At 45.4% G+C, this 25,728-nt stretch overlaps 1 protein-coding gene across 2 annotated transcripts in view; it reads right to left on the bottom strand.

Moving 5' to 3' along the window:
• Positions 1 to 25,728, bottom strand: part of LOC8026693 (probable RNA-binding protein 19) — a 120,831-nt gene that overhangs the window by 67,750 nt on the left and 27,353 nt on the right. For both annotated transcript variants that reach the window (XM_042290758.1, XM_042290759.1), the window contains 9 exons: positions 23,708 to 23,804; positions 20,785 to 20,984; positions 16,169 to 16,280; positions 15,485 to 15,580; positions 15,107 to 15,262; positions 14,483 to 14,549; positions 14,261 to 14,399; positions 5,791 to 5,907; positions 3,852 to 3,957 (listed from right to left, as the gene is read on the bottom strand). In XM_042290758.1, the coding sequence (XP_042146692.1) occupies positions 3,852 to 3,957; positions 5,791 to 5,907; positions 14,261 to 14,399; positions 14,483 to 14,549; positions 15,107 to 15,262; positions 15,485 to 15,580; positions 16,169 to 16,280; positions 20,785 to 20,984; positions 23,708 to 23,804 (1,090 nt within the window). The remainder of the gene's footprint in view (positions 1 to 3,851; positions 3,958 to 5,790; positions 5,908 to 14,260; positions 14,400 to 14,482; positions 14,550 to 15,106; positions 15,263 to 15,484; positions 15,581 to 16,168; positions 16,281 to 20,784; positions 20,985 to 23,707; positions 23,805 to 25,728) is intronic.

Here is a 25,728-nt window from a genome sequence, read left to right as displayed (position 1 = left end):
GCCAAGGCGATACTCTCGCCGGGCCTTCGTCTTTGAAGTGACAGCTACTGCGCGCTGCCACCAGTAACTCCCGACATGTAATCACCCTGATACCACAAACCTATCGTCCAAATGTGAATATCGAGATTTGGAATTAACCTGCTGTTGCTAAATGAATGTTAATTCTACCGTGGCATACACAGTTGAAAAACACAAACACTTTTGTAAATGATAGGAAGCGACGGTAACCATTAAAAATGACAAATGCATTTCATGCTGAAAAGGTTTTTAGTACACCTAAACAAAGAAACAATTGCAAAAAATATTTAGTTTATATGCTTTAAAACTAAAGAAATGCGAATGAGCTCATCGAACTGCATACGACGCGGTGTGAAGAAACGAGAGCCAACAGATGCAGACGACACCCTACACTTCCGCTCCGGAAGCCGATCCCAGCAACAGTCTTAACGCGGTTGCTGCACTGGTTCTGCACCGTGGCTGCACGACTCCTGCGCTCCTCTGAACTCGGACAAAACTAGAACTTTCTGGCCAAATCGAACAGACCTAGAGTTCCATTCAGGTAGGTTCTCAGCTAGGGTATGCTTTAGTTGCATAGTATGGCATTTCCAAAACTACCTAACTTCTTGAGTGTCGAAAGAGTTCAAAACAAATTTATCTCCATCTTCAAAGATTGTTTTCTAAAGAAAGGTGTACGTTGCTCGAGATGTGAAGTTGATTCAGAACTCGTCAACCTGTTAAGTCTGCACCGGCATCGAGTGAAAGTGGATTTGCAGGTTTTGTTTAAGACACTGCATGGCTTGATTTACTCCCCTAGCCTCCTGTCAGAAGGTCATCTTAGAGTTCTATGTGTGCCCATCTGACTCCAGTCATAATTTTATATATCTCGACATTTTAGACAATTAAACCCAATCTATAGGTCGGCTGAGTTTTATAATCTCTACTCTAGCAGACTTGTTATTTTTGTGCATGCTGCGCTAGGTTTGAGCACTATGTCCAAAACATGCTCGCTCATGCTGGAATAAATGCTAGGCTAGGATAAATGAATTTAAATTAGTATTTTACTAATAGCGTATTGTTTAGAGGGCCAAAAGAGAGAAGGTAAAAAGTCACAAGACTGCTTTTCGGTAGGAAAATTTGATAACATAGCAGATTATTTCATACCTCCTCTCCTTTGAAAGTACCCCTCCTTATCATTGTGTTACATCCGCGATACCCCAAGCATGTCACCCGGCCCCAAAGCACGTCACACGACACTTGGCCTCACTATATTTCGTTCACTCCTAAGCTGACAGTGCACTGAAAGCTACCTGCTCTCCGGACCAATCAGCCACCTCCCTTTCACCACCTGACCTCATTCTCTGCAAGCGGGCGTGCGCAAGGGAGCGTGATCATCTGGCAAAAGATACAGGTGTGGCTGGCCAAACAAGCCTGTAGCTTCCACTGCCACGGGTGGCATAGCCGATCAAGGGCAACTAAACGAAAATAAAGCCCGAGGGTTTATCAACAATGTCACTATCAGGAAAAAAATTAGATTGCAAGGCTGTGCTTTTAAAATTCATCATAACCCTTATCAAGCCAGTGTGGTGCATGTGGACAGCAGGACCAACTTGTCGCTGGCTCCTGATGAAGTGTGCAGGACACCCCTCGAGTGGGTTGTTCCATGTTGCCCCACATGACTAGTTTAGTTGGCGCGAATGCCACCAGTCGGGCAGACGCCGGAGAAAGGCACGCGCCTCCGCATTATAGACAAGTGTCATTAGCACTGTACAAGGACCCATAATAAGAGTAAGAACAAAGCGCTTTATCAAGATGCCACCAATGTATGAGTACCATCATGTGCAAGTTCGGAATACTAGTGCATGCTCTGTACCAGACTCTTTCTATATATTCAATTTTTTCATGTGAACCTCTAATGTAAGAGGGACAACTGTTAGAAACCCGATTCCTTCTTGCTTTGACTTACACTGAAGGCAACCAGACACATCTGTTTTCTCCCCCCTGGGCTTTGTCCTTTTATACTCATACTTATCCAGTGAAAACCTTGTAAGACAGAACTGACTTCACCATGCAGATGTTTGGAAAGTCCAGGTTTTCACATTGGAAGAACCCAAAGAAATGCAAAATGCCTCAAAGAGTTTAAGTCAGAAAACATCTAAAAACGATTCGTAAAAATTCAGCAGTTTTCAAAGAAAGAGTTGCTGGGTGATTGCAGATAAGACCGACCAAAAGGTGGCTGGTCAACATTTTTAAATTAACTAATGCTTTTATATGCCATTGTCTAGTGTCTGGTATAAACAAATCTGCACCTAGTTTTGACCAGAAAAAAATATTTGGGAACAGGAAAAGTTGTAAAGAATGAAGAGGTAGACAGCTGCATTAACGTGCACTAATGGAGGGGGCACTTTTGAAAGGAAATACCTAAAACAATAAAATTAGGAGAATTATATTACTTTCCAGAAACAAACTTTGCGCACCGCTTGCTTGTAAAATATAAATACGATATATATTCAAATCATATTTTCTTTCCTAAAAATTGCTAAACATGCCTGTTCGAACCACAAATGTCAAAATTTGGAGGCCTGTATCTCATGAAATAATTTAATCACTTTGTTTGCTGTAGTTTCTCCTCACTTTCACTGTGTGACCGATTGCTCTAGTTGTCAATGACCTCATCTGAATAAGAATATATGAAAGATGTGTGTTAGTTTCATGAAACTGGAACTCAGAGTCACTTCTCGTATAGGGCACTGCTAAGTGTCGGCTTTGAAAAAGGACCTTACTTTGGGGAGTTATGTATTCGTACTCCATAAAATAATGCAAGATGTTTTTAATAGAAATGAATTCCGAAATAGAGTATGACAGAATACCAAAATTTAAAATAAATCGAGTGTTTTTTCTTTAAATTCGCATTAGAATTTTTTGCTGTCGGCTTTTTTTCTTGTGTTTTTCTAAATATATCACGATTATCGTATCACTAAGAAATCTTATATATATTAAATAATAGCCCTATATAAGTAGAATTCTGTCTGAAAAGTATATGATGGTGATTAAATTATTTCATGAGATGCAGACCTCCAAACTTTGCCATTTGTCGTTCGAGCAAAAATGTTTGGCAATTGTTAGAAAAAAAAAAATGTAATGTAAATAAATATTATAACTATACATTACAAGCAAGCTCGACCCCCATTTTGTTTTTAAAAAGTATTAGAATTTTCCTCATTGTATCGTTTAGTTATTCACTTTCAAAAGTGCCATCTCCATTAGTGCCCATTAATGCAACTGTCCACCTCTTCATGCTTTACAACTTTCTCTGTCCCCAAATTCCTTTTTTCTGTTTAAAACTAAGTGTGGATTTGTTTATACCAGACACTAGACAATGGCATATAAAAACACCAGTCAATTTAAAAATGTCAACCAGCCACCCTTTGGTTGATCTTATCTGAAATCACCCAGCTCTACCAACTTTTCCATGAAAGTAAAAACTGCAGGAAAGGAAAAGAAGAGAGCGTGCAGGGATGTCGGAACACTGAGCTCTGGTTGGAACGATTCGTGAATAGATGCAAAGCTAGTTGCCTTTGTCTCTGCTGAATCTTCAAACGCCTTTCAATGCCAAACGCCGGCGTCCAGCATTTGGTGTTCGTGTTTCAAACGCATTCAAGCAGCAAGTGAAGACACAAGTAGCTGGCTTTGTGTCTACCCGCTAATCATTCAGCTCTGCACTGCGGCGTCCCTGCACGCTTTTGTTTCCTCCTCTCCCTCAATCTCAACCCGCATCTAGTCTCGCAACTTAGGGAATATAAACCATTGTGATGCCCTAATGGAAGAACAAACAAAGTGTCTGCAAAACTTACCTTTGCGTCGTTCTTGGTGAGGAAGTCGACAAATGCAAAGCCACGATGCCTCCCCGTACCGGCCATCTTCTTGGGCAGTCGGATGTCCCTCAGTGTACCGAATACACTAAAAGGAAAAGAAAGACTTTGAACAAACTTCACCACTCTCAACAAGAATTGGAAAATATGGAGTAAAAATTAAATAAAAATAAAAAAAGATAAAAATATTTTTTGTATGTATTGAATGCATTATCATTGGAAGCGAGCGACACCTACAGGGGGCGCCGCCTTGGCAAATGGTTGGCGGCGCCACCAGTGACAGTTTCCACGTTACGCGGTATACCGTAATGTACCAAAAGGTAGCCCACTTAAGATCAAGAGCAAATCAGACGATATTATGGAGTGGCCTAATTTTCGGTGCACAATAAAAAAAGTTGAAAAAATGCAAGTTTTGGTCATGAGTCCCTTCCAAGTTTGTTATCATGTTGAGGGGCGATGAAGCAAAGATGACTGCACTTACCAATTAGCAATGTTCGCTTATATTCCGCCATAGCTAACTAGCCGCATTTACGCCGAGGCTGTCGCTGATCCCAACACTACAATTACTAGGAATGGGCTATCTTTAGGTGCTTAAAAAAATATAGCAAATCAAGCCAAACATAGGGGTGGGCTATCTTTCGGGGGTGGGGCATCTCTCAGGATTTTACGGTACTAGTGAAGCGCCGCCTGCACCAACCTGCCCTAATTTGCCCGTGGCAGTGTTTCTCGATCTTGCTTGGGAGTAAAGGTTTGGTACCTTAAGCTTCTAAACCGACCCACGTAGAGCATCGCTCTGGATGTGTTTTCCGTTGTTCATCCTGCAGAAGTTACTCAAAGCTCGGGTTTGGTGGTCTGTTAAGCAGCTGTGAGCGACAACGGCGGCAACCTGCCGCCATGTTTGTTGTTCGTCTGTGCTGGAAGATGGCCCTACGAAGTATTTAGGTGTTTAATGGCTCCGAGATTGCTACAGGAAGATGTTCTGTAGTGCCAGTAATTAATAAAGTCTATGTCCAAAGTATTTTTTGCTCCTCTTATTACGAGATTGCTCATCGCTCACCGACGGGTCGAGTAGACGTGCCGGGATCGAGACGATTACGGTGTTTTTTGCCAGCGTGTGGAAGGGATCTATGTTCTTGATTTCTGGGTCTCACGTAAACAAAGTTAATGCCCAGTGCAACCCCAAACGTTTTGCATCGTGTTGTGCTCGGGCAAGCCGACATTCATTAGAAACAAAGGTTGGTTGCCATGTAGGTTGTCCATGCCAGTACAGCTGTGTTCCATATGAAATGCTTTTGCTAGGAGCCGTTCCGTGGCACCCACTGTGTTATCACGCAATTCCAATACAAAAGACCAAACTGTCTGTCGAGTAGAGGCTAGATTATGAATAAAACGAGAAGCCCTGTCAAATCTGCAACTCTGGAAATGTCCTGAGATAACTGGCTCCCTTTTATAAGAGGTCTCAATTCTCCTTGTAATAATAAGTTGACATCTGGCAGAAAGAACATTCTCTGATGAAAAAACTGGTCACCTTCACAAGTGAAGGACCGGTACAAAAAGATACAGCCTACTTAGCATAAGCTCTACAGATCCCACAACCCATGACATGAAAGCATATGCCCGAATCTAAACACTCGAGAAGGTGCGACGATTAAAATGAAAAGGTCCGAAGGTGGGAGTACAGTTGTGCTTCTAAATGTCGTCCTTCATGATAGCACTCCCCCAAGCGCTAGAAAGCACTTGCCTTCTATGATTTTATTCTGTACAAAATTTGTAAACCCAACTCGGAATAGCAGTAGAAACAACAACTGGTAGGGCAGATGTCACACAGAAGGAATAAAAAGGACTTGTAGCCATTGTAGATTTGCTTGCCCCTAAACTTTGTATTTGTCTGTTTGTTCAACTCCAAAAAGAGCCAGCTCACCTGAACAGTTCCTGCAGTTCCTTCTTGGTGGCCTCGAAGGGAATGTTTCTCACAAGGATCTTAGTGCTCTCCTTTCCTAGATCCGTCTTCTTCCTTTTGAGTTCGGCAGCCGTCTGCCTGAAAAAGCAAAATGAGACAAAATTTCTTTTACTAGCTGCACCTGATATCCTCCTTTTTAAGGTGGCAGTAATGGTGTAACTGTAAATGGGTCATTGTAACCCAATTATTTCTTCCAGTAATAGGGCACAATAACACGGCACATCATATTGTCACGGGTAGTGACCAATAAACAATAATAAACAGAAATAAATAAACGTTTAATGTGGCGAACTTGTGCCAAAAATAAAAGGGTACAAAAGATAATAACGGAGCGTCGCGGGCGTCGGAGTCGGCGTAGCAGCAGAGTGGAACGCTGGGCGAAAACTGACTGCAGATCAGCACGCGGAGTCCCTTATGTACGAGCGTTGGGTTCTGGAACAATCGGCCTAGATTGTTCGGCGACTGGAACATTCGGAACTCGATCTGACGAGAATGTTCTCGAACTCACGAGAACGCAATGAAAGAACAAATAAAAGAGCATTCCACTAACTGGACTCGAACCCAGACTTTCTGCGCGACAGTCAAGCACGGTATCCACTCGGCCACGCGCGCGGTCGCTCGCCGACGAGCGTGGCATTACTCCCCCCTTTAAAAAGGCATCGTCTCGATGCCACGTAAAAGGCAACAAAACAGAGCGAAACAAACAAAAAATGGGAACATACGGAGGCTCGCGAAACACAATCGTATCAAGCGGTGCACAAGATCACAGTTCGCAGTCTTATCGCGCGTAGTACGGCTTGAGGCGCACGACGTGGACGACTTCCGGTCGTGGAGCGCGGCGTGATGAAGTCCGTATTCCGTCGGGCATCACCTCGTAGTTCAGATCCCCGAGTCGACGAAGTACTTTGTAGGGTCCGAAGTAGCGCTTCAGGAGTTTCTCACTGAGACCACGGCGGCGGATCGGTGTCCACACCCACACCCTGTCTCCGGGCTGGAAGTGGACGTCCCGACGACGAAGGTTGTAGCGGCCAGTGTCGACACGTTGTTGGGCTTGAATACGGTGTCTGGCGAGCTGGCGAACTTCTTCTGCCCGTTGGGCAACCACCTGGGCGTCGTCGCTTCCGTCGACAGCCGGTTCGTGGGGTAACATCGCGTCCAGCATTGTCGTTACTTTACGACCATGAACCAGTTGGAAGGGTGTCACCCCGGTGGTCTCTTGCACGGCCGTGTTGTAGGCAAATGTGACGTATGGCAACACCTCGTCCCAGGTCTTGTGCTCCACGTCGACGTACATGGATATCATGTCGGCGATGGTCTTGTTGAGTCTCTCCGTCAGCCCGTTGGTCTGCGGGTGGTACGCCGTTGTGCGCCGATGGCTGGTGTGGCTGAGACGAAGGATTTCTTGCGTCAGCTGGGCCATGAACGATGATCCACGGTCTGAGATCAAAACTTCGGGAGCGCCGTGCCGGAGGACGATGGATTCGATAAAGAACTTGGCGACTTCCACAGCAGTCCCTACAGGAAGGGCTTTCGTTTCGGCGTACCGTGTGAGATAATCTGTGGCGACAATAATCCATCTGTTTCCTTGCGTCGATGGTGGGAAAGGACCAAGTAGATCCATTCCGATCTGCTGGAACGGTACGGTCGGGGGAGCGATCGGATGCAGGAGACCTGCTGGCTTCGTCGGTGGTTTCTTGCGTCGCTGGCACTCGTGGCAGGACCGTGTGTAGAAGTGAACGGTCTTCGGCAGCTTGGGCCAGTAATACCTTTCACGAATTCGGGCCAGCGTACGGCTGTAACCAAGATGTCCGGACGTCGGGTTGTCGTGACAGGCTTGAAAGATCTCCGCTCTAAGGTCGGTGGGGATTACCAGCAGCCATGGTGTGCTGTTGTCTCCGAAGTTCTCCTTGTAAAGTACACCTTGTCGGAGGACAAAAGTCGGCAGGGCTCTCGAGAAGACACGGGGGACAGTACCCCCTCGTCCTTCGAGGTGCTCGATTAGTGCGCGCAACTCAGGATCGTCTCTTTGACGTCGTGACATGTCGTCGGTGTTCACTGCACCTAGGAAGCACTCGTCGTCTTCGTCGTTGCTACTGCTGGAAGGTGTTTCGATGGGGGCTCTGGACAGGCAGTCGGCGTCGCTGTGCTTGCGGCCTGACTTGTAGACCACAGTCATGTTGAACTCTTGTAGTCGTAAACTCCATCGAGCGAGGCGTCCTGACGGGTCCTTGAGGTTCGCAAGCCAGCAGAGCGAGCGGTGGTCCGTGACTACACGGAACGGGCTCCCGTACAAATACGGACGAAACTTCGTGATTGCCCAGACGACAGCAAGGCATTCTTTCTCAGTCGTGGAGTAATTTTTCTCCGCCTTGGACAATGTCCGACTTGCGTAGGCGATAACTCGCTCGGTGCCGTCTTGCACTTGAACCAGTACCGCGCCAAGTCCAGCGTTACTTGCGTCCGTGTGAATTTCGGTTTCCGCATCTTGATCGAAATGTCCTAGAACAGGAGGAGTCTGCAGTCGTCGCTTCAGCTCGTCGAATGCCTGCTGCTGCTTCTCGGCCCATTCGAACTTCTCGGCGTCCTTTGTGAAGTTTGTGAGTGGTGCGGAAATCCTTGCAAAATCCCGGATGAAGCGCCGATAGTAGGCACATAGTCCAAGAAACCTTCGCACGGCCTTCTTGTCTGTCGGTACTGGAAATGCTGCGACGGCGCGAGTCTTCTCTGGGTCAGAGCGAACGCCTTTGTTACTAACCACGTGACCTAGGAACTTCAGTTCGTCATAGGCGAACCGACACTTTGACGGCTTCAGGGTGAGTCCGGCGGTCCGTATCGCTTGGAGAACTGCTCGGAGTCGTCGCAAGTGCTCGTCGAAGTCGCTGGAAAACACTACGACGTCATCGAGGTAGACGAGACAGCTCTGCCACTTCAGTCCTGCCAGTACGGTGTCCATGACACGCTGGAAAGTTGCTGGAGCCGTGCACAGTCCGAAGGGCATCACCTTGAACTCGTACAGCCCATCTGGCGTGACGAAAGCTGTTTTCTCTCGGTCCCGTTCGTCGACTTCGATCTGCCAGTAGCCGCTCTTCAGGTCCATGGATGAAAAGTATCGGGAGTGGCGCAGCCGGTCTAACGTGTCGTCGATGCGTGGGAGTGGATAGACGTCTTTCTTCGTCACTGCGTTCAGCTGCCGGTAGTCCACGCAGAATCTAAGCGTTCCGTCCTTCTTCTTAACCAGTACAACTGGAGAGGCCCACGGACTGCTTGAGGGTTGAATTATGTCGTCATTCAGCATCTCTTGCACTTGCTCCTGGATCACCTCCCTTTCTTTAACGGAGACTCTGTACGGCGATCGATGCACAGGGCGCGCGTCGTCCTCGGTAACGATGCGGTGTTTCGCAATGCTGGTTTGGCGCACCCTCGACGACGTCGCGAAGCAGTCACTGTATTCGGCGAGAAGGTCACTTAGCTGCCGTCGTTTCGGGCCTGGAAGCTTGGGGTCAATGTCGAGCTGCGCTGGCGCCGTAATGTGTTGCTGAGGCGGCGAGGATTCGTCAGTAATCGCGGTGATTTCGGCGGGGTTTCGGAGTTCCTCGACGTGGCCCACGGCTGCACCTTTCGTGAGGTGTTGCGTTTCGTTTCGGAAGTTCGTCACGAGGGCCACAGTCCGCCCATTCTGAAGTTCAGCCACTCCTCTTGCGACGCCTATTCCTCTTTCTAGGAGTAATTGAAGCTTGCCTTCAAGAACAACTTCGCCGCAGGTAGCTACATCGGCCACTACGGGTACGACAACACTTGATCGCGGCGGCAGGTTCACGTGGTCGGCAGCGACTCGGACGGCGGCTGACGCTGTTTGAGGTTTCTGTGAAGACGGAACAGGCTTGCGCAGCGTCAATCTGTTCTCACCAAGGTCGATGACGGCGCCGTATTCACACAGAAAGTCCATGCCGAGAATAACGTCTCTGGAACAGTCTTGTAGAACGATGAACTTCACAGGGCACGTTTCACCGCGGATTTCGACGCGAGCAGTGCATCTCCCGATGGGTGTGATGAGGTGCCCTCCGGCGGTTCGTATTTGAGGTCCATCCCACGGCGTCGTGACTTTTCGAAGGCGGCTGGAGAGCCTCCCACTCAAGACTGAGTAGTCTGCTCCGGTGTCCACGAGTGCAGATGCGTCGTGGCCGTCGATGACGACGTTCAGATTATTGGACACCACTGCAGCGGCGTCGTTTTGGTCTCTGGTAGCGTTCGAGTGGGGGTCCCCCGACGTTCGTGGAGGATCTTGGCGTCGGTCGTCTTCGGCAACTCCACCTCCAGGGGTTGCCGCGCCTAGTTTCCCCGGCGAGGAGCAAGGGGGGACAGGCTTTCACGTCGTGGTCGGTGCATCGGCGAAGCTGGACGTCGCGGTGACGGCGACCGGAACTCTCGGCGGGACGCAGGCTCGGGGGACTGAGGTCGTCGCAGGTACTCGTCGATCTCGATAGGGCGTTCACCATGACGGGGGCGCGGGTCGTTCGGGTGGAACCCGCGTAGCCCGAGTCGTCGGTATGGGCATCGGCGGTAGGTGTGGTCCGCTTCCCCGCAATGAAAGCACAGAGGGCGTCGGTCGGGCGTTCGCCACACGTCGGTCTTGCGGGGTGCGCGAGGCTCCGGGCAGGCGTACTGGACCTGGTCGTTGTGGCGTCGGTCGTGCTGCGGCGCAGGAGACTGACGTCGGGGCGGCGTGACATAGGTGCGACGAGGAGGCGGTGGCCGTCGGGCCGCTGCGGCGTAACTCAACGTCGGTGGTTCCGGAGCGGTGCTGACGAGAACCTCAGGCTGCAGCGCTTGCTGGACTTCTTCCCTGACAATCTCGGCGATTGAGGGCGAAGCTGGGCTTGCGGCGGCAGGTAGAAGTTTCTTGATCTCTTCCCGGACGACGTCTCGGATCATCTCGCGGATGTCCGTGGTGTTGCAGCCGGAAGGCGAAAAGGAACCGACGCTGGGAACTCGGTGATAGTGGGTGGCTCGTGCTAGAAGGGCACGTTCGATGTTGGTGGCCTCCGTCATGAAGCCTTTGACGGTGGTAGGCGGGCTCCGCACAAGACCACCGAAAATGCTTTCCTTGACGCCACGCATCAAGACTCTGAGCTTCTTTGCTTCGGATGCTTCGGGATCGGCGCGGTTGCTCAGTCGCAGGACATCTTCCACGAAGCTAACGATGCTCTCGTTAGGGCCTTGAATCCTCGCTTGAAGAAGCTCTTCCGCGCGTTCTCTTCGGTGTTGGCTCATGAACGTTCTTCGCAACTCAGCCTTGAGTTGCTCCCAGGAAGTGATCGAAGCTTCGTGGTTCTCGAACCAGTTCCGGGCGGTGGCTTCCAAGGCGAAGTAAGCGTTTTGCAGACACTGTTCCGGTGTCCATCCGTTATGACGGGCCACTCGTTCGTACTGTTGGACCCAGTCGTCGATGTCTTCGTGGCTTTCGCCGTGGAAGGGAGCCGGTGTCCGAGGAGCGACGGGTAGGTAGACGACGGCAGGAGCGGTGGGGGCCTGCGACTGGTTGTCCATCGTCGTCTTCTTCGGCTTGGGTTTGTCCAGCAGCAAACCGTACTCCGGATCCTCTCCCTTGGTGCGGCGGCTGGTCCGAGTTTCAGGTTCCGCGCTGAGTGGTCTTCTCAGCGAGCTTGGAGTCGGGCTTGCACTGCGGGTCCTGGGAGGGGAACGCTGCACGGGCATGCGGTACCCCGCACCTCCACCAAAATGTCACGGGTAGTGACCAATAAACAATAATAAACAGAAATAAATAAACGTTTAATGTGGCGAACTTGTGCCAAAAATAAAAGGGTACAAAAGATAATAACGGAGCGTCGCGGGCGTCGGAGTCGGCGTAGCAGCAGAGTGGAACGCTGGGCGAAAACTGACTGCAGATCAGCACGCGGAGTCCCTTATGTACGAGCGTTGGGTTCTGGAACAATCGGCCTAGATTGTTCGGCGACTGGAACATTCGGAACTCGATCTGACGAGAATGTTCTCGAACTCACGAGAACGCAATGAAAGAACAAATAAAAGAGCATTCCACTAACTGGACTCGAACCCAGACTTTCTGCGCGACAGTCAAGCACGGTATCCACTCGGCCACGCGCGCGGTCGCTCGCCGACGAGCGTGGCAATATATCAAGGCATGTTACCTGGTAAGGTAACAAATGTGACAATTAGAGTGAATAAAGGGTTAAAAGCACAAACAAAAACGGGGACAATGAAGATACACACATGACAGGACAGGCGCTTTGCTTTCAACTGTTCTTTTAATAGCAGCATCGTCACCTATGTGTACACACATTATCGCTTAATCCACATTGCACCCAATCATACACTCAAAGACAGCCATCCAAAAGTGCCATTTCACTCTGAAGCAGATAGACCCCCAGACGGAGCACTGACGCAGTCACTTTCTCTCTTTATTTTTATGTAGAATGCCTCTATAATCTCTCTTTTTTGTTTTATCTTTTGCCTTTCTTATAAACGTCATGGAATTCAGGCCAGGTTTACATCCACAACACCTACAATGGTCAGCAAGACTTGGCGCAGATTACCCATATTTTGTCAAAATGTAGCAGGATGTAGCAGGGTTAGCCCCTGGGCGCAGTTTGGAGCAATTGGCGCAGCAATCACATCACTGCATACAGTATGCATGTACGGGAAGACTTGTACACACTTCCTTTCTTTCCTTGCCTCTTTTACTCCTTTTTAGTTTTTTGAGCAGGCTCTCACAACAACTGGAGACGAGGTTAGGGTTAACCTTTAGGATGATACTATAGAAGCACACTCAACAGGGCTCAAGCAGGGCACACATGAACTATGATAGAAAATTAGAATGATGCAAATTAATTATTTTAGCCTTCCTTTGTCTGGCATAAAAGCAAGCACACAATAATTATACAAAAAAACAATTTTAAATTTCCACAGTACAGCACCAGGTCACACACAACCACAAACAATGACCGTGACGGTTTGTTGTGAAGAGTATTTTCGAAGAAACAATCGTCATATTGTGGTTTTTGCCAAAGGCTGCATAAATCTTTTCCTAATGCAATCTCAAAATAAAAACAAAATTCTTAAAAACTAGCTGCAATTGCAATGCAATTGTAGATTCATTTTCTGAATGTTGCTGTGATGAAAAACCAATGATGCTGCAATGTTGCTGGATGTGAAAAAAAAAAAAAGAACATGCAGTTACATTGGCAGGCACCATGGTTTAACTGTCACTAAGAATGCTAAACAATAGCTGGACAAAGGTCTGTCATTAAGCGATTTCTGACATAATGACTGGAACCAACACTAAACGAAATAGCTGAATGCATATGAAGAGCTTGTGTTCAAAGCATGCTGAAAGTGCAGAACTTATATATGGTGGTTTCAGATAAGTGGTGCAGTGGCTACTACAGTAGGTGACAGGTTAAGAGTTCAGGAGAAACTCCTCCGACCCCTTTCTACTTTGGCAGGGCAAACAATGGAGAGGAGGTCGCATCAGTGACTAGAGATGGCACAGTTTTGAAAAGGGTGAATTGAATTACAATTTAGTGCAATCGAGGAAAGTAACTTAATCATGTAATTTAAATAAAATTTGAATGTTACTACGTAGGCTCGTGATAATTCAAACTGGGATATTTGATACTTCTGGCTAGTTTAAACAAATTTCAAAACTTTGGTTGTCCCACTATGTTTTAGTGTATTCATAAGCCTCTTAGTTTGAACTTTGTTTTCATGTAATTCACACTTTTTGTTCTCGTGGCCCCAATGAGTGCACATCTTTCTGAGCACCGGTGCACTGCAGAAGAGGCAACACCCATGGAGCTTGCTTCCACGGGTGTGGCTTCTCCGGAGTGCACCAGTGCTTGGTGAGAAGCGCACTCAACGGGGCTCAAGCAGGGCACATATGAGCTATGAAACTAAGCACCATGTGGAAATTTCCATAGTAACTTGCACAGACGCTGTGATGTGGCGGCATGGCATAGGTCCACGTCCCAGCATCCGCGCAAATTGCTATGAAAACTGCCGTGCGGTGCCCCTTTTCATTGCTCATGCGTCTCCTGCTTAATCCAGATTCGACAACTTCGTGGCCTGATCAACTTAATTTTGTTTTGAGTTGTCATGTGCTGTCTAAAATGTCCACGATAACATTTTTGAGATGTCATACATTTCACAAATGTTTCATATGTGGCCTACCTGTTCATGATCAGTAGGCCTACGTAGAGAAAATCATCAAATATTTGCTTTGTACGTGCAGCCATTCATATGGCAAATCATAATCTTATCTTGAATCATAATTAGATGAATTTCGGATAACTCCAACTTCTGATAATTCCAACAAAATTTGTGACTTCCTGGAGTTTGAATTAATGAGAGTCAACTATAGTTACATCGATCTTGGAAAAGAAAGTCAGTCACTCACTGAGCGGTCTCCCTTTTGGATAGCTTGAGTTCCACGGCATGTTCATCAAGCTTTGAATGCTGAAGCTGTTTCAAGGCCTTCTTGGCCGATTGCTTGAGCTTGAACTGCACGAAGCCATAGCCCATTGACAGCATCTTGCCTGAACAAAGCACGCAAAACACATATGTAGATCATGTAAAGCCTTTATAAAATAAGACATTAAAAATAAGGTATGTCACACACCAGGATTCTTGAGATCTTTCTTCTTGGCAATCGTCACTTCATGAATAGGACCGCAACCAGCGAAGTGCTGCAATTTGAGAAAGAATATGGGGCAATTCATTTAAAGTCGTGCACACAGATAATTGCACTGTCTATAAAACGACTCGTCCTATTTCAAAATTTGCTTTTGCAACTCCTGGAGGGATTTTAAACCTCATTAACAAAGCTCTTTATAAACACAAGTGGTCTAGGCGTAGCGACTGTAGAACAGTTAAACAATGTGTAATAAGTGTGCATATAGTACCCTAGCTCGTGTAAAAATTACAATCTCTACATATCAACCACACAATATTTTGCATACAAGGGTGTTTGCTTTCCTTTAATGATGAGGCTCATGATTGGAAATAAGCATTTCTAGAAACTCCTATGAGCACACATGCCAGATCAAGACATTTGAAAATTTGGTTCCACAGATGTAGTCGACTTTGAGCGAGTGATTTTCAGTATAAGCATTATAAACTTCCTGTAGCATTTCCTACAGACAAAGATTACAGCTCATAATTGTTTTAGCTTAATAACCCAAAAGCATCAAAAGCAGTTGTGAACATCTTTTCTGATAGAATCTTTAAAAAAATTAAAATGTACCTCTCTGAGAGCTTCTTCCGTGGTGCTAAAGTTGAGGTTCTTCACAAACAGTGTCGTGTCCGGCTCGGGGGGCTCCTCTTCCTCCTCTTCCTCTTCCTGTCTCTCTGCCTTTTCTGCTTCTTTTTTTCCATCTTCAGATGCCTTTGTGGGCTCCTCCTGCAACAACCAACGTTCACATATTTGAAACTCTGTTAAAACTCTTGCAGTGGTGGTAATGTGCTAAGGTTTAAAGCAGTTTAGTGGGTAGATGTGCCATGAACACTGTTTACAGTGGGGGTGGTTACAATTAGAATATGGCTAAGCAGATTTAAAGTTGCCTCACAATATACAAAACTGGTCAGGTCACCTCAAATTGAACAAAAAGACAACCAGACCCACCTTCGTAACATCTTCCAAAGTCGGCTTTGGAACGGTCTTCTTTTCCTTGAACACTCCAATGGGGGCCCATTCCAAGTACAGTGGTACATGCTTGAACTGCAGAAATAATGCAGGGTGAAGAAATAAGCCCAACTAAACCTTACTTCTCTCAATTACATGCCTACCAGAAAAATGAACCCAAAAAACGAGTGCTGCAGAAGGTTTTAAAACAGGTTACATCTGGTCAATACTTCTCGACTACTGAAAGTAAAACTGAGCGAGATGCCCGACGTGGCTTAACATCCAAATTGTTGAATCTCGTTCCAGCAAAGCAAAAATATGGCCAAGTCTAGTACCAAGAAGACCACAAATAAATGGGAGAGACAACCATCAGCCACCTTACATGGCCATCACCGGACACTTAGAGCTGCACTTTGAGACGACTTTAAATGCTGCTGCAGCGGTCATGCTTCATTCTCGAAGCCAAGGTGAATCAATTTTCTCCTCCTCATTTCAATGTTTCTCATATACACCTGAGGCTTAGGTCGGTATCTCCTACTCCAGAGCGCATTAGAAATGCTATTAATGAAGAAAGTGGAATAACTTTCTTTTGTTAAAGTTAAGCTCCAAGTGAAAAAACTTGAGCATATAGTCATTCAGACAAGGGCAACGAGAAACACAGAGCAACATTAGGCAAATGCGAACCTTGGAGTATGCGAGGCGTCGAAAGGCCGTCCGTGCTTCCGAGGGCTCTTGGAATTCCACCAGGGCACAGATGCCCCAGGGAGGAAGCACCACCCTGCTCAGGGTGCCAAACCTGGATGCCGGGAACCAGCACACTTCAGTCACACATCCATCATAATGATTCAGCAGTGCCATGATCCAAGAGATATGCTCTCACCCATTGAGCAAATGAAATGAAAGGTTGAGTTATGAGGGTCAATAAATTAGTTATCTCTCCTCACATAATCGTAAAAATAATGCTTTCTTTCTTTTTTTTTTTTTTACGTAGTGCACCTGCTTTTTTGTAAATGTAAAAACAGATACATTTGAATCCAATTGGAAATGTGAGTATTTCGCCTCTTGCAAGCCCTCTTCCTTCCAAGAGTTTGTTTAACTTCCCTACAAAAAAAAAAAAAAGGAAAGAAAGTACTGCAAGTATGATAAATGCAAATGGCAATGGGAATTAGAATCACACACTAATATCAACTATCCCACTATGTGTGGTCTCAGTTCTAATGGACCCAACAGTAACTTCTTTTTACCCTTTTCTAATACTTGAAATGAAAGAAACTAAAGCCCTTTTATACCTTTCATTAAAAGTGTGTTTACAAAAAAAATGGAGGACCAGCAAAGCTGTTATTTTACGACGTCAAGGACTATGCCTAGCAGATGACGTCTAGGACGACCTCAAGGACGACTTCTAGGTCAACCTCGAGGACGACGCTGAGGACGACCTCAAAGATGACCTCGAGGATGACCTCGAGGACGACTTCTAGGACGATTTTGAGGACGATGCCTAGAGATGATAACAAGGAATCAGGACCTCACTATCTAATAATGCCAAGGAAGGCTGACTAACGCTGGTCGCCCCTCTTTTTATTTTTATTCATTTATACTTGCCACGATCAACAGAGAGTTTTCTGTCAACATCCGCGGACACATTTTTTCTCAGATCCTAGCGCATAACAGCTTCGCTGTAAAAATATATAGATTGCAATTTACCTATAACGATAGCATATATAACGATCTACCACTTATATAATGATCAGTTTCTAGAAGACAATGCTTTGTTGCCAGTCCAGATTCAATGATAATCGGTTAACACGATTGCATTTTTGGGTTTTCTCATTATTGTTATAAGTGGATTGCACTGTATACAGTCGCCGGCCGATTTTTCGGACGCTGATAATTCGGACTTTCTCGATATTTCGGACCCAAAGGAGGAACCGTGACCTACCCGACAGAAATAGTGCATATTCACGACCAATGTTTCGGACAACACTACTTAAATACTGCAAAGTAGAGGTGTACAAATACCGAATAGTAGTTATCAGATCGAATAATGAATCGAATTTAAAAAAAAAGCCGAATATTGAATCAAATATTGAATAGTGATTTTATTTGTACGATTTTTTCAGTGTGCTGTGAATGAGATTATTTTATGTGCAGAGTACGCACCTGGTGCAGAATATGCATCTTGTATGGAACAAAAGCTCAAATATATAAAAGTTCTGGTGAAAAAAAAAGAAAAAGAAAAGAAAAGCAGCTGCTGATGTACGTTGGGCACTAAAGATCCAATTTTATGGCACAAACATAATCTATCTACTCTAAGCGTCACAAAAAGAAACACAAAGTTACAGCCACGCGTGCCTTTTTTTTTTTCTTGTTAAAAGTACGACCTAAACCGCGACATGTCCTTTTTATTATATTTGTATATCTCAGAAAAGGGGCATTTTGCGATATTTCGTCTCAATTTTAACGGAGAAAAAGGGCACCAGGGATTTTATTTTATAAAAATAAACAGATAGATGTTAAATCTGAGTAAACAGGCTTAAACAATATAATCTGAAGTAAGAAAAAAAACGTGATTAGGTGGCGCAAGTCACCGTCCAACTGCCCCTATGCATCCATTCCTTCGTCCATCTATCCTGTTTTAAAGAGCCTAGATTTGAAAGAGCAAGCAAGTGAAACTTAAACCATGCAGACGGCTTCTGCGCAGATTGGTCGTAAGTGTGCATGTGTTGTGTTGTTGTGTAGTCGTGTGGAAAGAAAGCGAGCAAACGGAAGAGCGACGCCTGCCTGCCCATCGACGCTTTCGTCGTTTTGCTACCTTCTCGCAGATTGCATTCAAACATGGCTATCGAATGGTTGGAAACCCTCTCAAATCTATGCACACTATTTTTCCGTTCCGTTTCGTTTCGAATTGGAATTTGCAGCTTGCGCAGCTTACGGTTCCAAGAGAATGACGACAACTCTGCTGGTTTTATCGGCGTGGTTAACGTGGTTTTCTTTTTGTGATCTTGCAGTCACCTATTTCTCTGAGTGTGGCAAGTGTGTTCTACATCGGCGCTTCAATTTGAAACGGTGGCATTACTCGTGAAAAGAATTAGGCCTGACGCGAAAACGGGGTGTTTCGGTTGCGATTCAAGATTAGATTGTGTCACTATCATGAGTAAATCTGCGTGTTATAAAGTTTGTGGCATTTGTTACTTTTCTTGCTTTTAACCTGTGCGTTAGATTTTTGTGGAATGGTAGGACCAATAGGTGTTTCTTGCATGGTCTGTCTAGCATCACGGTGCTAACATCGGGAGGAAAAACGACTCTTAAGTCAACTCCGCGCCGACAGCGCGTCTTTGGACGAATATATTGAATATTCGAGTGACCGAATAATAGGAATTCGATTCGCGAATCCAATTATTTGGGAACTTCCTATTCGATCCAAATTCGTATATTTGAGTATTCGCAAACGACGCTGTACGGCTTCTTTTTTTCTCGAGCTGCGCATCATTAACATCATCATTGTTGTTTCCATTTTGCTTTGTTCATTCGCCACTACAGCCATGGACTTGCACCTCTCAGCTCAATCTCGTCTCGGTGAATTGTGTTTTCGGACTATGCTGGCTTGGACATCATTGCTCCATCTGTTCTTCCGCCGCCGCGATCTGTTGCTAAGAAGCGCAGAAAGTACTCAACCATAATGCTAGAAAAGAAGGCAGTGATTCTCAAGCTAACAGAAAGTTGCCGAACGCAAACGGAGGCTCAACCTAAAGCAATGTGCGCAGGCGTAACCTGAAGCAAGGCACTATTTACGACTTTTTAAAGCCCGCTTAGACGTAATAAAGGCAAGTTTTTTAATCTGCTAATTTTTCAGACTGCTCTATTATTCTGACGTTTTTTCCGGTCCCTGCAATATCTAAAAAAATCAGTTGCCGACTGTGTGTGCGTGTATATATATATATATGCATAGTTTTACTTAATTTATGTCTCATTAAAGAAGCAGTGCAACGATTTTAATGTTGAAAGAATTTGCATTTCTACTTTTGACATTGTTTATCTTATCACAAAGGACAGAAAACAAATCTCTTTCCTTCGAAATGTTGCTATTCCACCGCGTGATTGTGAGGCAAAAGTTAGAATATTTCCCGACCTGCAGCTGCAAGCGGCGGCCATGAGAACCATGCGACATGACGTCAATGGGGGACTTGTAAAAAGATAGAAAGCTGTGCAAACACCTGCTCAAAAAAAGGTAATTTTTTTTATAAATTTTGTTGTTCTAACATAAACATAATTGCATCAAAAACCTGGCATCGTCGACAAAACTTTTATTATACGGAGTTTTAGTGGTGCCATCCATCTCAGGTCAACAAAACCGTCAGCTCTATCTGCTACCACGAACAGCCGCCAGAAACTGGAGGGGGACGGGGGCAGAGCCAGAGGGGGATGGCCGGACCCTGACGAGACTTTTCTCCTTTCGCTATGTTGATCGCGCTGCGCAAGCATGTGGTTACGAGCGTGTGAGTTCTCGCTGCTCGCTGATGGCTCTAGAGAGAGAGCTTCACCGGAACCCCGCGCGTCCCTCATTGACGTCACAGCGCACATGACTCGGAAGATGGTAAAAAAGTTAAGAGGTGGCAAAAAAATTTTTTTTTTAACTTTTAAATGTCAATTTTTAAAATAAAAATTAGGACATGCAGGCAAAAGCGTTTTTTTGTTTCTTGCTTCAGAAAGGTCGAGACACCGACTCCCTAACTATTTAAGCCGAGCACTGAAATCTAGTACTACCTATAGGTAGAACTAGATTGAAAATTCATACTAAAATATTATATTTTAAAAGAGTATTAGATATTTTAAATCAACTGATGGTTCCAAGTTTTGCTACTCATGCACCCATACTGAGCACACTGAGAGATACAAAATCCTTCTCACTTTAGGTTATGTGGCATTAATTTTCCAGCTAAATTTAGCGGGGAAACTGTGGGAGAAGGGGAGGGTACGGTTGAGGAGGATGAGGGGTACGCAGGAGGAAGAGGGGAGGGTATGGAGGAGGAGGATGGGGGAAGGAGGAGGGAAGAGGAGGGTGAGGAGGGCAGGAGCAAAGGAGAAGGGCAGGAGGAGAAGAGAAAAAGATGAAGGGAGGGTACGGAGGAAGAAGGGGGCAGACCCTTCCCTCCTCCTCAAGAGTCGCACTCTAATTTCGCATTACAGAGATATGTAAATGTCTCAATTTTTTGTAACCCCCCACCCCCCCCCCCCCCCCAAAAAAAAAAGGACAATCCTTGATAGACTTCTGAAACAAGGTCAAGACACTGCCCACTGACTTAGCAAAGGCGTCCTGTATCTCGTTAGGATGCGTCTTGGCCGGGAGGTTTTTGACCAGGATGACCGTCTTGCTGCGCTCTGTGGCCGGGCGGCAGAAGGCGTCAAGCTCCACGCCCTGCCCCTGCAGAAACTCCTTGGTCTCTGTCACCACCTGTGTCTCGCCCAAGGCCATGCGCACGGCCACACTGTCCCCCATCTCCTGCATAGGGGAGGGCACATTAGGTCAGATCCCTGACAAGGAATGAGCTCAGAACGAGGAGGCTCATTTAGGGGTGGTGTGTGGCAGAGCTACATCGTACCAGTTTTCATTTCAGTACTACAGTCATGTCTCGTTAAAATGGAACCCGTTAATATGGATACCCCACTCCATAGACAAAATTTTCAGGGACAAATTGGGTAAACGCATGTATTTTTTGTCTTATTATTAAACACAACTCAGATTATGAATGATCATTTAAGGAATGGAGGTGCTGATATTAACGAGACATCACTACAACAAACATAGGCAAGCTTCCTCGTACTGGATGGATCTCATTGCGGCACGTTGGTGGCCACTTTAAGGTTTTCTGAGAATGCCTGCTTTTGTTATTTCAGGGATGGAACAGGGCAAAGCAGCTTTGGGGCAATCTTGGGAGCAGAAAAAACTGCAGTTTGGAGCAGGCTGGGAGCAGCAAAAACGATGTCTTGGATCAAGTTGGGAGCAGCATAGGAGTTTTAAGAATGCAAAAATAGAAGCTAAAAGTCACCCGGTTTTCAAAACTAAAGGAACTATGGCGTGCAGATAACTCCATGTGAACTTAACGGTAGTTTCAATAAACTCTTTAGTTGCAAATATTTTTCACAAAGTTACGTGGAAATTACACAAGACGTATGAAGCAAAACTGCACATGACAGTGTGACACGTGAGAAAAACCGACTCGCAAAGAGGTAAATATAAACATATACAAATAGCTTTCATTGCTCAGCATTGACTAGCAAGGTGTACTGAAAAACAAAAAGGCAGGTACAAAAATGGTCTTTCATTTTTCAGTGAGTAGAATAAGATAATAAATGTCCTTGTACAGATAAATCTAGTGGGACTTTGTCAATTGCTACAAATCAGTGGATACATTTCACTTTTTCGAGATTCTGAGCCAATTTCGCATTAGCCTCGGCTAACAGCACTTGTCCAGACTCAATCTTCTCCATCCCCCCCCCCCCCCCCCTTTTTTTTTTCTTCAGACCCAACTCAATCAATGACCGTGCATACTGAAGCATAGTCCGTGAACAGATGATGCGCTGTTCAAGTTGTCGCTCTTCTTCCTGAAGACCAGCTCTCTTCATACTCGCTTCCCTTGCATCACTGTTCTTCCTCTTCTGCCTCCCGTTGTCTCACTTTTTTCAACTTCTAGCCTTTATGTGTAAACTTTATCAGGCTTCACAGCTTGCAGCAAGTCTGCTGTCAAAGGCACTTTCATGACATCACTGCCAAATTGCTTCAAGGTGCAATCAGCACAATCACGATCTGGCAGCTCAGATCTAGCTCCGTCATATGCCTCACTGCTCACTCGCCTTTGTTCCCAAGTTTTCTGCAAGGGTCCAAGGCACACGTTTGTACCACTATTCAGATCTTCAGATGAAGTGATTCCAGGACTTTAAAAAAGCACGGTGAGCAGGCAGCAATGGCGGCTAAAGTTGGTGGCAGCAACCCTCAGATACAGATTTTCGGATTCAGAAACACTGGCGTCCAATTTGGGCTGGAAGGTCAGGTGCTCGAGGCTCGTTTATAATTCAGTTTGGGCGCACCTTGACACAATTTTGTTCTTATGTATACTTTTGTATCAGTGTGGCGCATGAAAAGCGCAATTGGTGCAGCAGGTCCATCCCTGTCATTTTATGGTTTCTATTTTCAGCAAATGCACCGTAGAAGTAACCAGAAAACCATCTGGGTTCATAGCCATTCTGGCTAGGACTCTCGTTCAGTCCTACCAGCCATTTTCTGCACAAACCTTCATGCAGCAAGAGCAACTGCTACAGCTAAGAGCTCAGGCTTCCAGTCTTTGTTGCAATACATCTTAAAGGGATGATGAACCGAAATTTGTAGCTCACAAAACAAGGCTGAAGCGATAAGCAGGACGCTGCAAAACCCAAAAAAATCATGGGAAATAAGCGCCGAAGTTGAAGAGATAGGCAGGACGTCGAAACCCAAAAACATAACTCGTACAGTGATCTCTACCGGATGGACGTATTTTTGCAAAAGCAGAGCGTGACTGAACACGTCCGATGAGGTCAAAGAGACATGTGACGTCGCGGGTTCCCATTCCCTCTCCTTTTCACGTCGTCCCCTCAAGCTGGTGAACCGAAGCGAGGACGAGAAAAGTGATGCTGCTCCCCCTCATTCTCAACTGTTCTTAAGAGAATTGTGATGTCACATTCCTCGCTTGACCATGCCCTTGTTCAAAAATATGGCCATCCGTTCAAGATATTGATGTATGAGTGATGTTTTGGAGTTTGTAGCATCCCGCTCAACGCTTCTGGTGCCTTATTTAAGTTATTTTGCAAAATCCAAATTGCAGTTCAGCATCCCTTTAAGGTAAAACAAAGTAACTTCCTATTGTCTTGCTTTGACCAAAGGCAAACTTAAATTAAAGATTTGCACCTCAAAAATATATTATTAACTAGGGCTCAGAGTCTTTAAGTTTATATAAAAAAGCTGGGAAAGATGTTCAGCAAGAAATTTCTTGGAGACTCAATCACCGAGCTGAAGTACATCCTTCTAAATTTAGACTTACAAAAACATTGGACGCTATTGAATTTCTACAGGTAGCATACAGACTGAAATTGGCCACTGGGTCAGCTGACAGAAACTCCAAAGGTGAAGGCAGCATTCCATTAAGGTTGATTCTCCAGTGACAACAAAGCAATGAGCAAAATTGTTCCTACGGTTCCGAGGAGTTCCTGTTTGCTGGTGTCGTAACGTTCAGCCATCACATCTGCCAGGGCATTGGCTCCCAGAAACAAGGTGTTCCAATTGTGCCCACTGAAAATGTAGGAGTGGTAATTAAAACTGACTGCTTGCAAAAAACAAAACGACAAATTGACTGAAGATTCAGCAAAAGCAGCCTGCAACATGCACAAGCAAAGAAAGATTTTCTTTTATTACCATCCTAATTTTTAAAAAAGATATGGCTGCCAAACCTTTTTTTAGTTACCAGCAAGTTTAATGCAACAAGATGATTCTTTAAGAAAAAGAAAAAAGCCACTGAGGTTTTAACAAAAAAAAGTTATAATTTAGAACAAAATATGAGCATACAAAATTTAAACTCAGAAAATTTTTAAATTTTGATTATGCAATTTTATGTGTTAGTTACCTCATTTAGATGACATCACATAAAATTCATTTGACAAGAAAGCTGAAGATGCAGAAGAGCTGGTGCAAGATGTACATGGTAACCCAAAACCAGAAAGAGAGAAACACAAAAAATGAAAGGCGTTTACAACACTTTAACACCGAATTAGAGCGCAGCTCTTGAGGAGGATGAGGGGAGGGTACGCCTCTCCTCCCCCTCCTTCTCTCCTGCTCCCCTCCCATTTAACAGGAAATTTTCATTACATTACCCGTTAAATTCAGAGGAAAAAATTCCTTGCTAAATTTAGCAGAAAAATTTTCTTTGCAAACTTTAGCAGGGAATTTATTCTGTTAAATTTAGCAGGGAAATTTTTCCACTATAGACCTTTCCAGCGGCAGTCTCGAACGAGGCGAGCGGGCAAAAAATGCTGAGTCCCTGAGCTGTGGACGCATGCCCAGCGTCCGATATACCGCACAGCAGAGCAACAGCGCATGCTTGAAAGCCGTTCCACAGCCCAGCAGACAAAGATGGCAGCGCGCAGGAGGCGATTTCTGCAAAGGTCTATATTTTGCGGGGAATGTTTTTCACTAAATTTAGCAGGGAAATTTTTCCGCTAAATTTAGCGCAGGATTTTTTTTCCGATAAATTTGTGGGGAATTTTTCCGCTGAATTTAGCGAGGAAATTTCCCCACTAAATTAGAGAGGAATTTTTTCCGCTAAATTTAGCAGGGAAGTTTTTTGCTAAATTTAGCGGGGAAATTCTTTTGCAAAATTTAGCGGGGAAATTTTCCCGCTAAACTTAACGGGGAGGTTTTCAGTCTAAATTTAGCGGGGAATTTTTTCCGCTAAATTTAGCAGGAAAAGATCCCTTCTCCTACTGCGTGACCGTCGTAATGTCATTATGGGAAATGTCCCATAATGCAACGTGCGGTTACGCTGATGACAACGCCACTCAAGCCGGAGACGGGTGCCCAAGGGCTGCGCTCTAAAATGAAAGACGCTTACGACTCCCTGTAATGCCGAATTAGAGTGCAGCCCTTGAGGAGGAGCAGGGGAGGGTATGCCCCTTTTCCTCCTCCGTACCCTCTCCTCCTTTTCCTCCCTCTTGACCTTCGTGACGTCACTCGTGACCTTAATGACATCACACGTGATATCATTATGAAAAACGTCCCATAATGCAATGCGCGGTTACGAGTCACTCTCGCGACGTCAAGTATGGCGTCATTATGGAAAATGTCCCATAGTGCAAAGTGTGGTTCGGCCAATGGCGACGGCGACGCCGCTCATGCCAAAAACGGGTGCCTAAGAGCTGCGCTCTAAAAAAAGGATGGCATGACCAAAGTTTTCACCTTTCCCAAGGTCCAGATTACTGTGGTAAATCAATACTTGAGTCTATTTTATTGGACCAAGAAAGCAGATATAACTCCACAATCTGCCTTTCTTGTAAACTGAACAGTGCTTCACAATTTTATGCTCAGTGATCTCAGCAGGAGTGGGCTAATTGCAGTAATGGCCATTAAAACTCAAATGACACGACCAACAAGAACCTCTGCAAGAAGAACTTGCAGAGGTCTGAAATAAATTACAAATTACAATCCTTTCTTCGAAAGAAGA

Source organism: Ixodes scapularis, unplaced genomic scaffold, assembly GCF_016920785.2.
Source record: "Ixodes scapularis isolate PalLabHiFi unplaced genomic scaffold, ASM1692078v2 PGA_scaffold1__304_contigs__length_218370807, whole genome shotgun sequence".
NCBI classification, from domain to species: domain Eukaryota; kingdom Metazoa; phylum Arthropoda; class Arachnida; order Ixodida; family Ixodidae; genus Ixodes; species Ixodes scapularis.
Note: the sequence above shows the minus strand (reverse complement) of the source record. Positions and strands in the feature narration are given on the sequence as shown.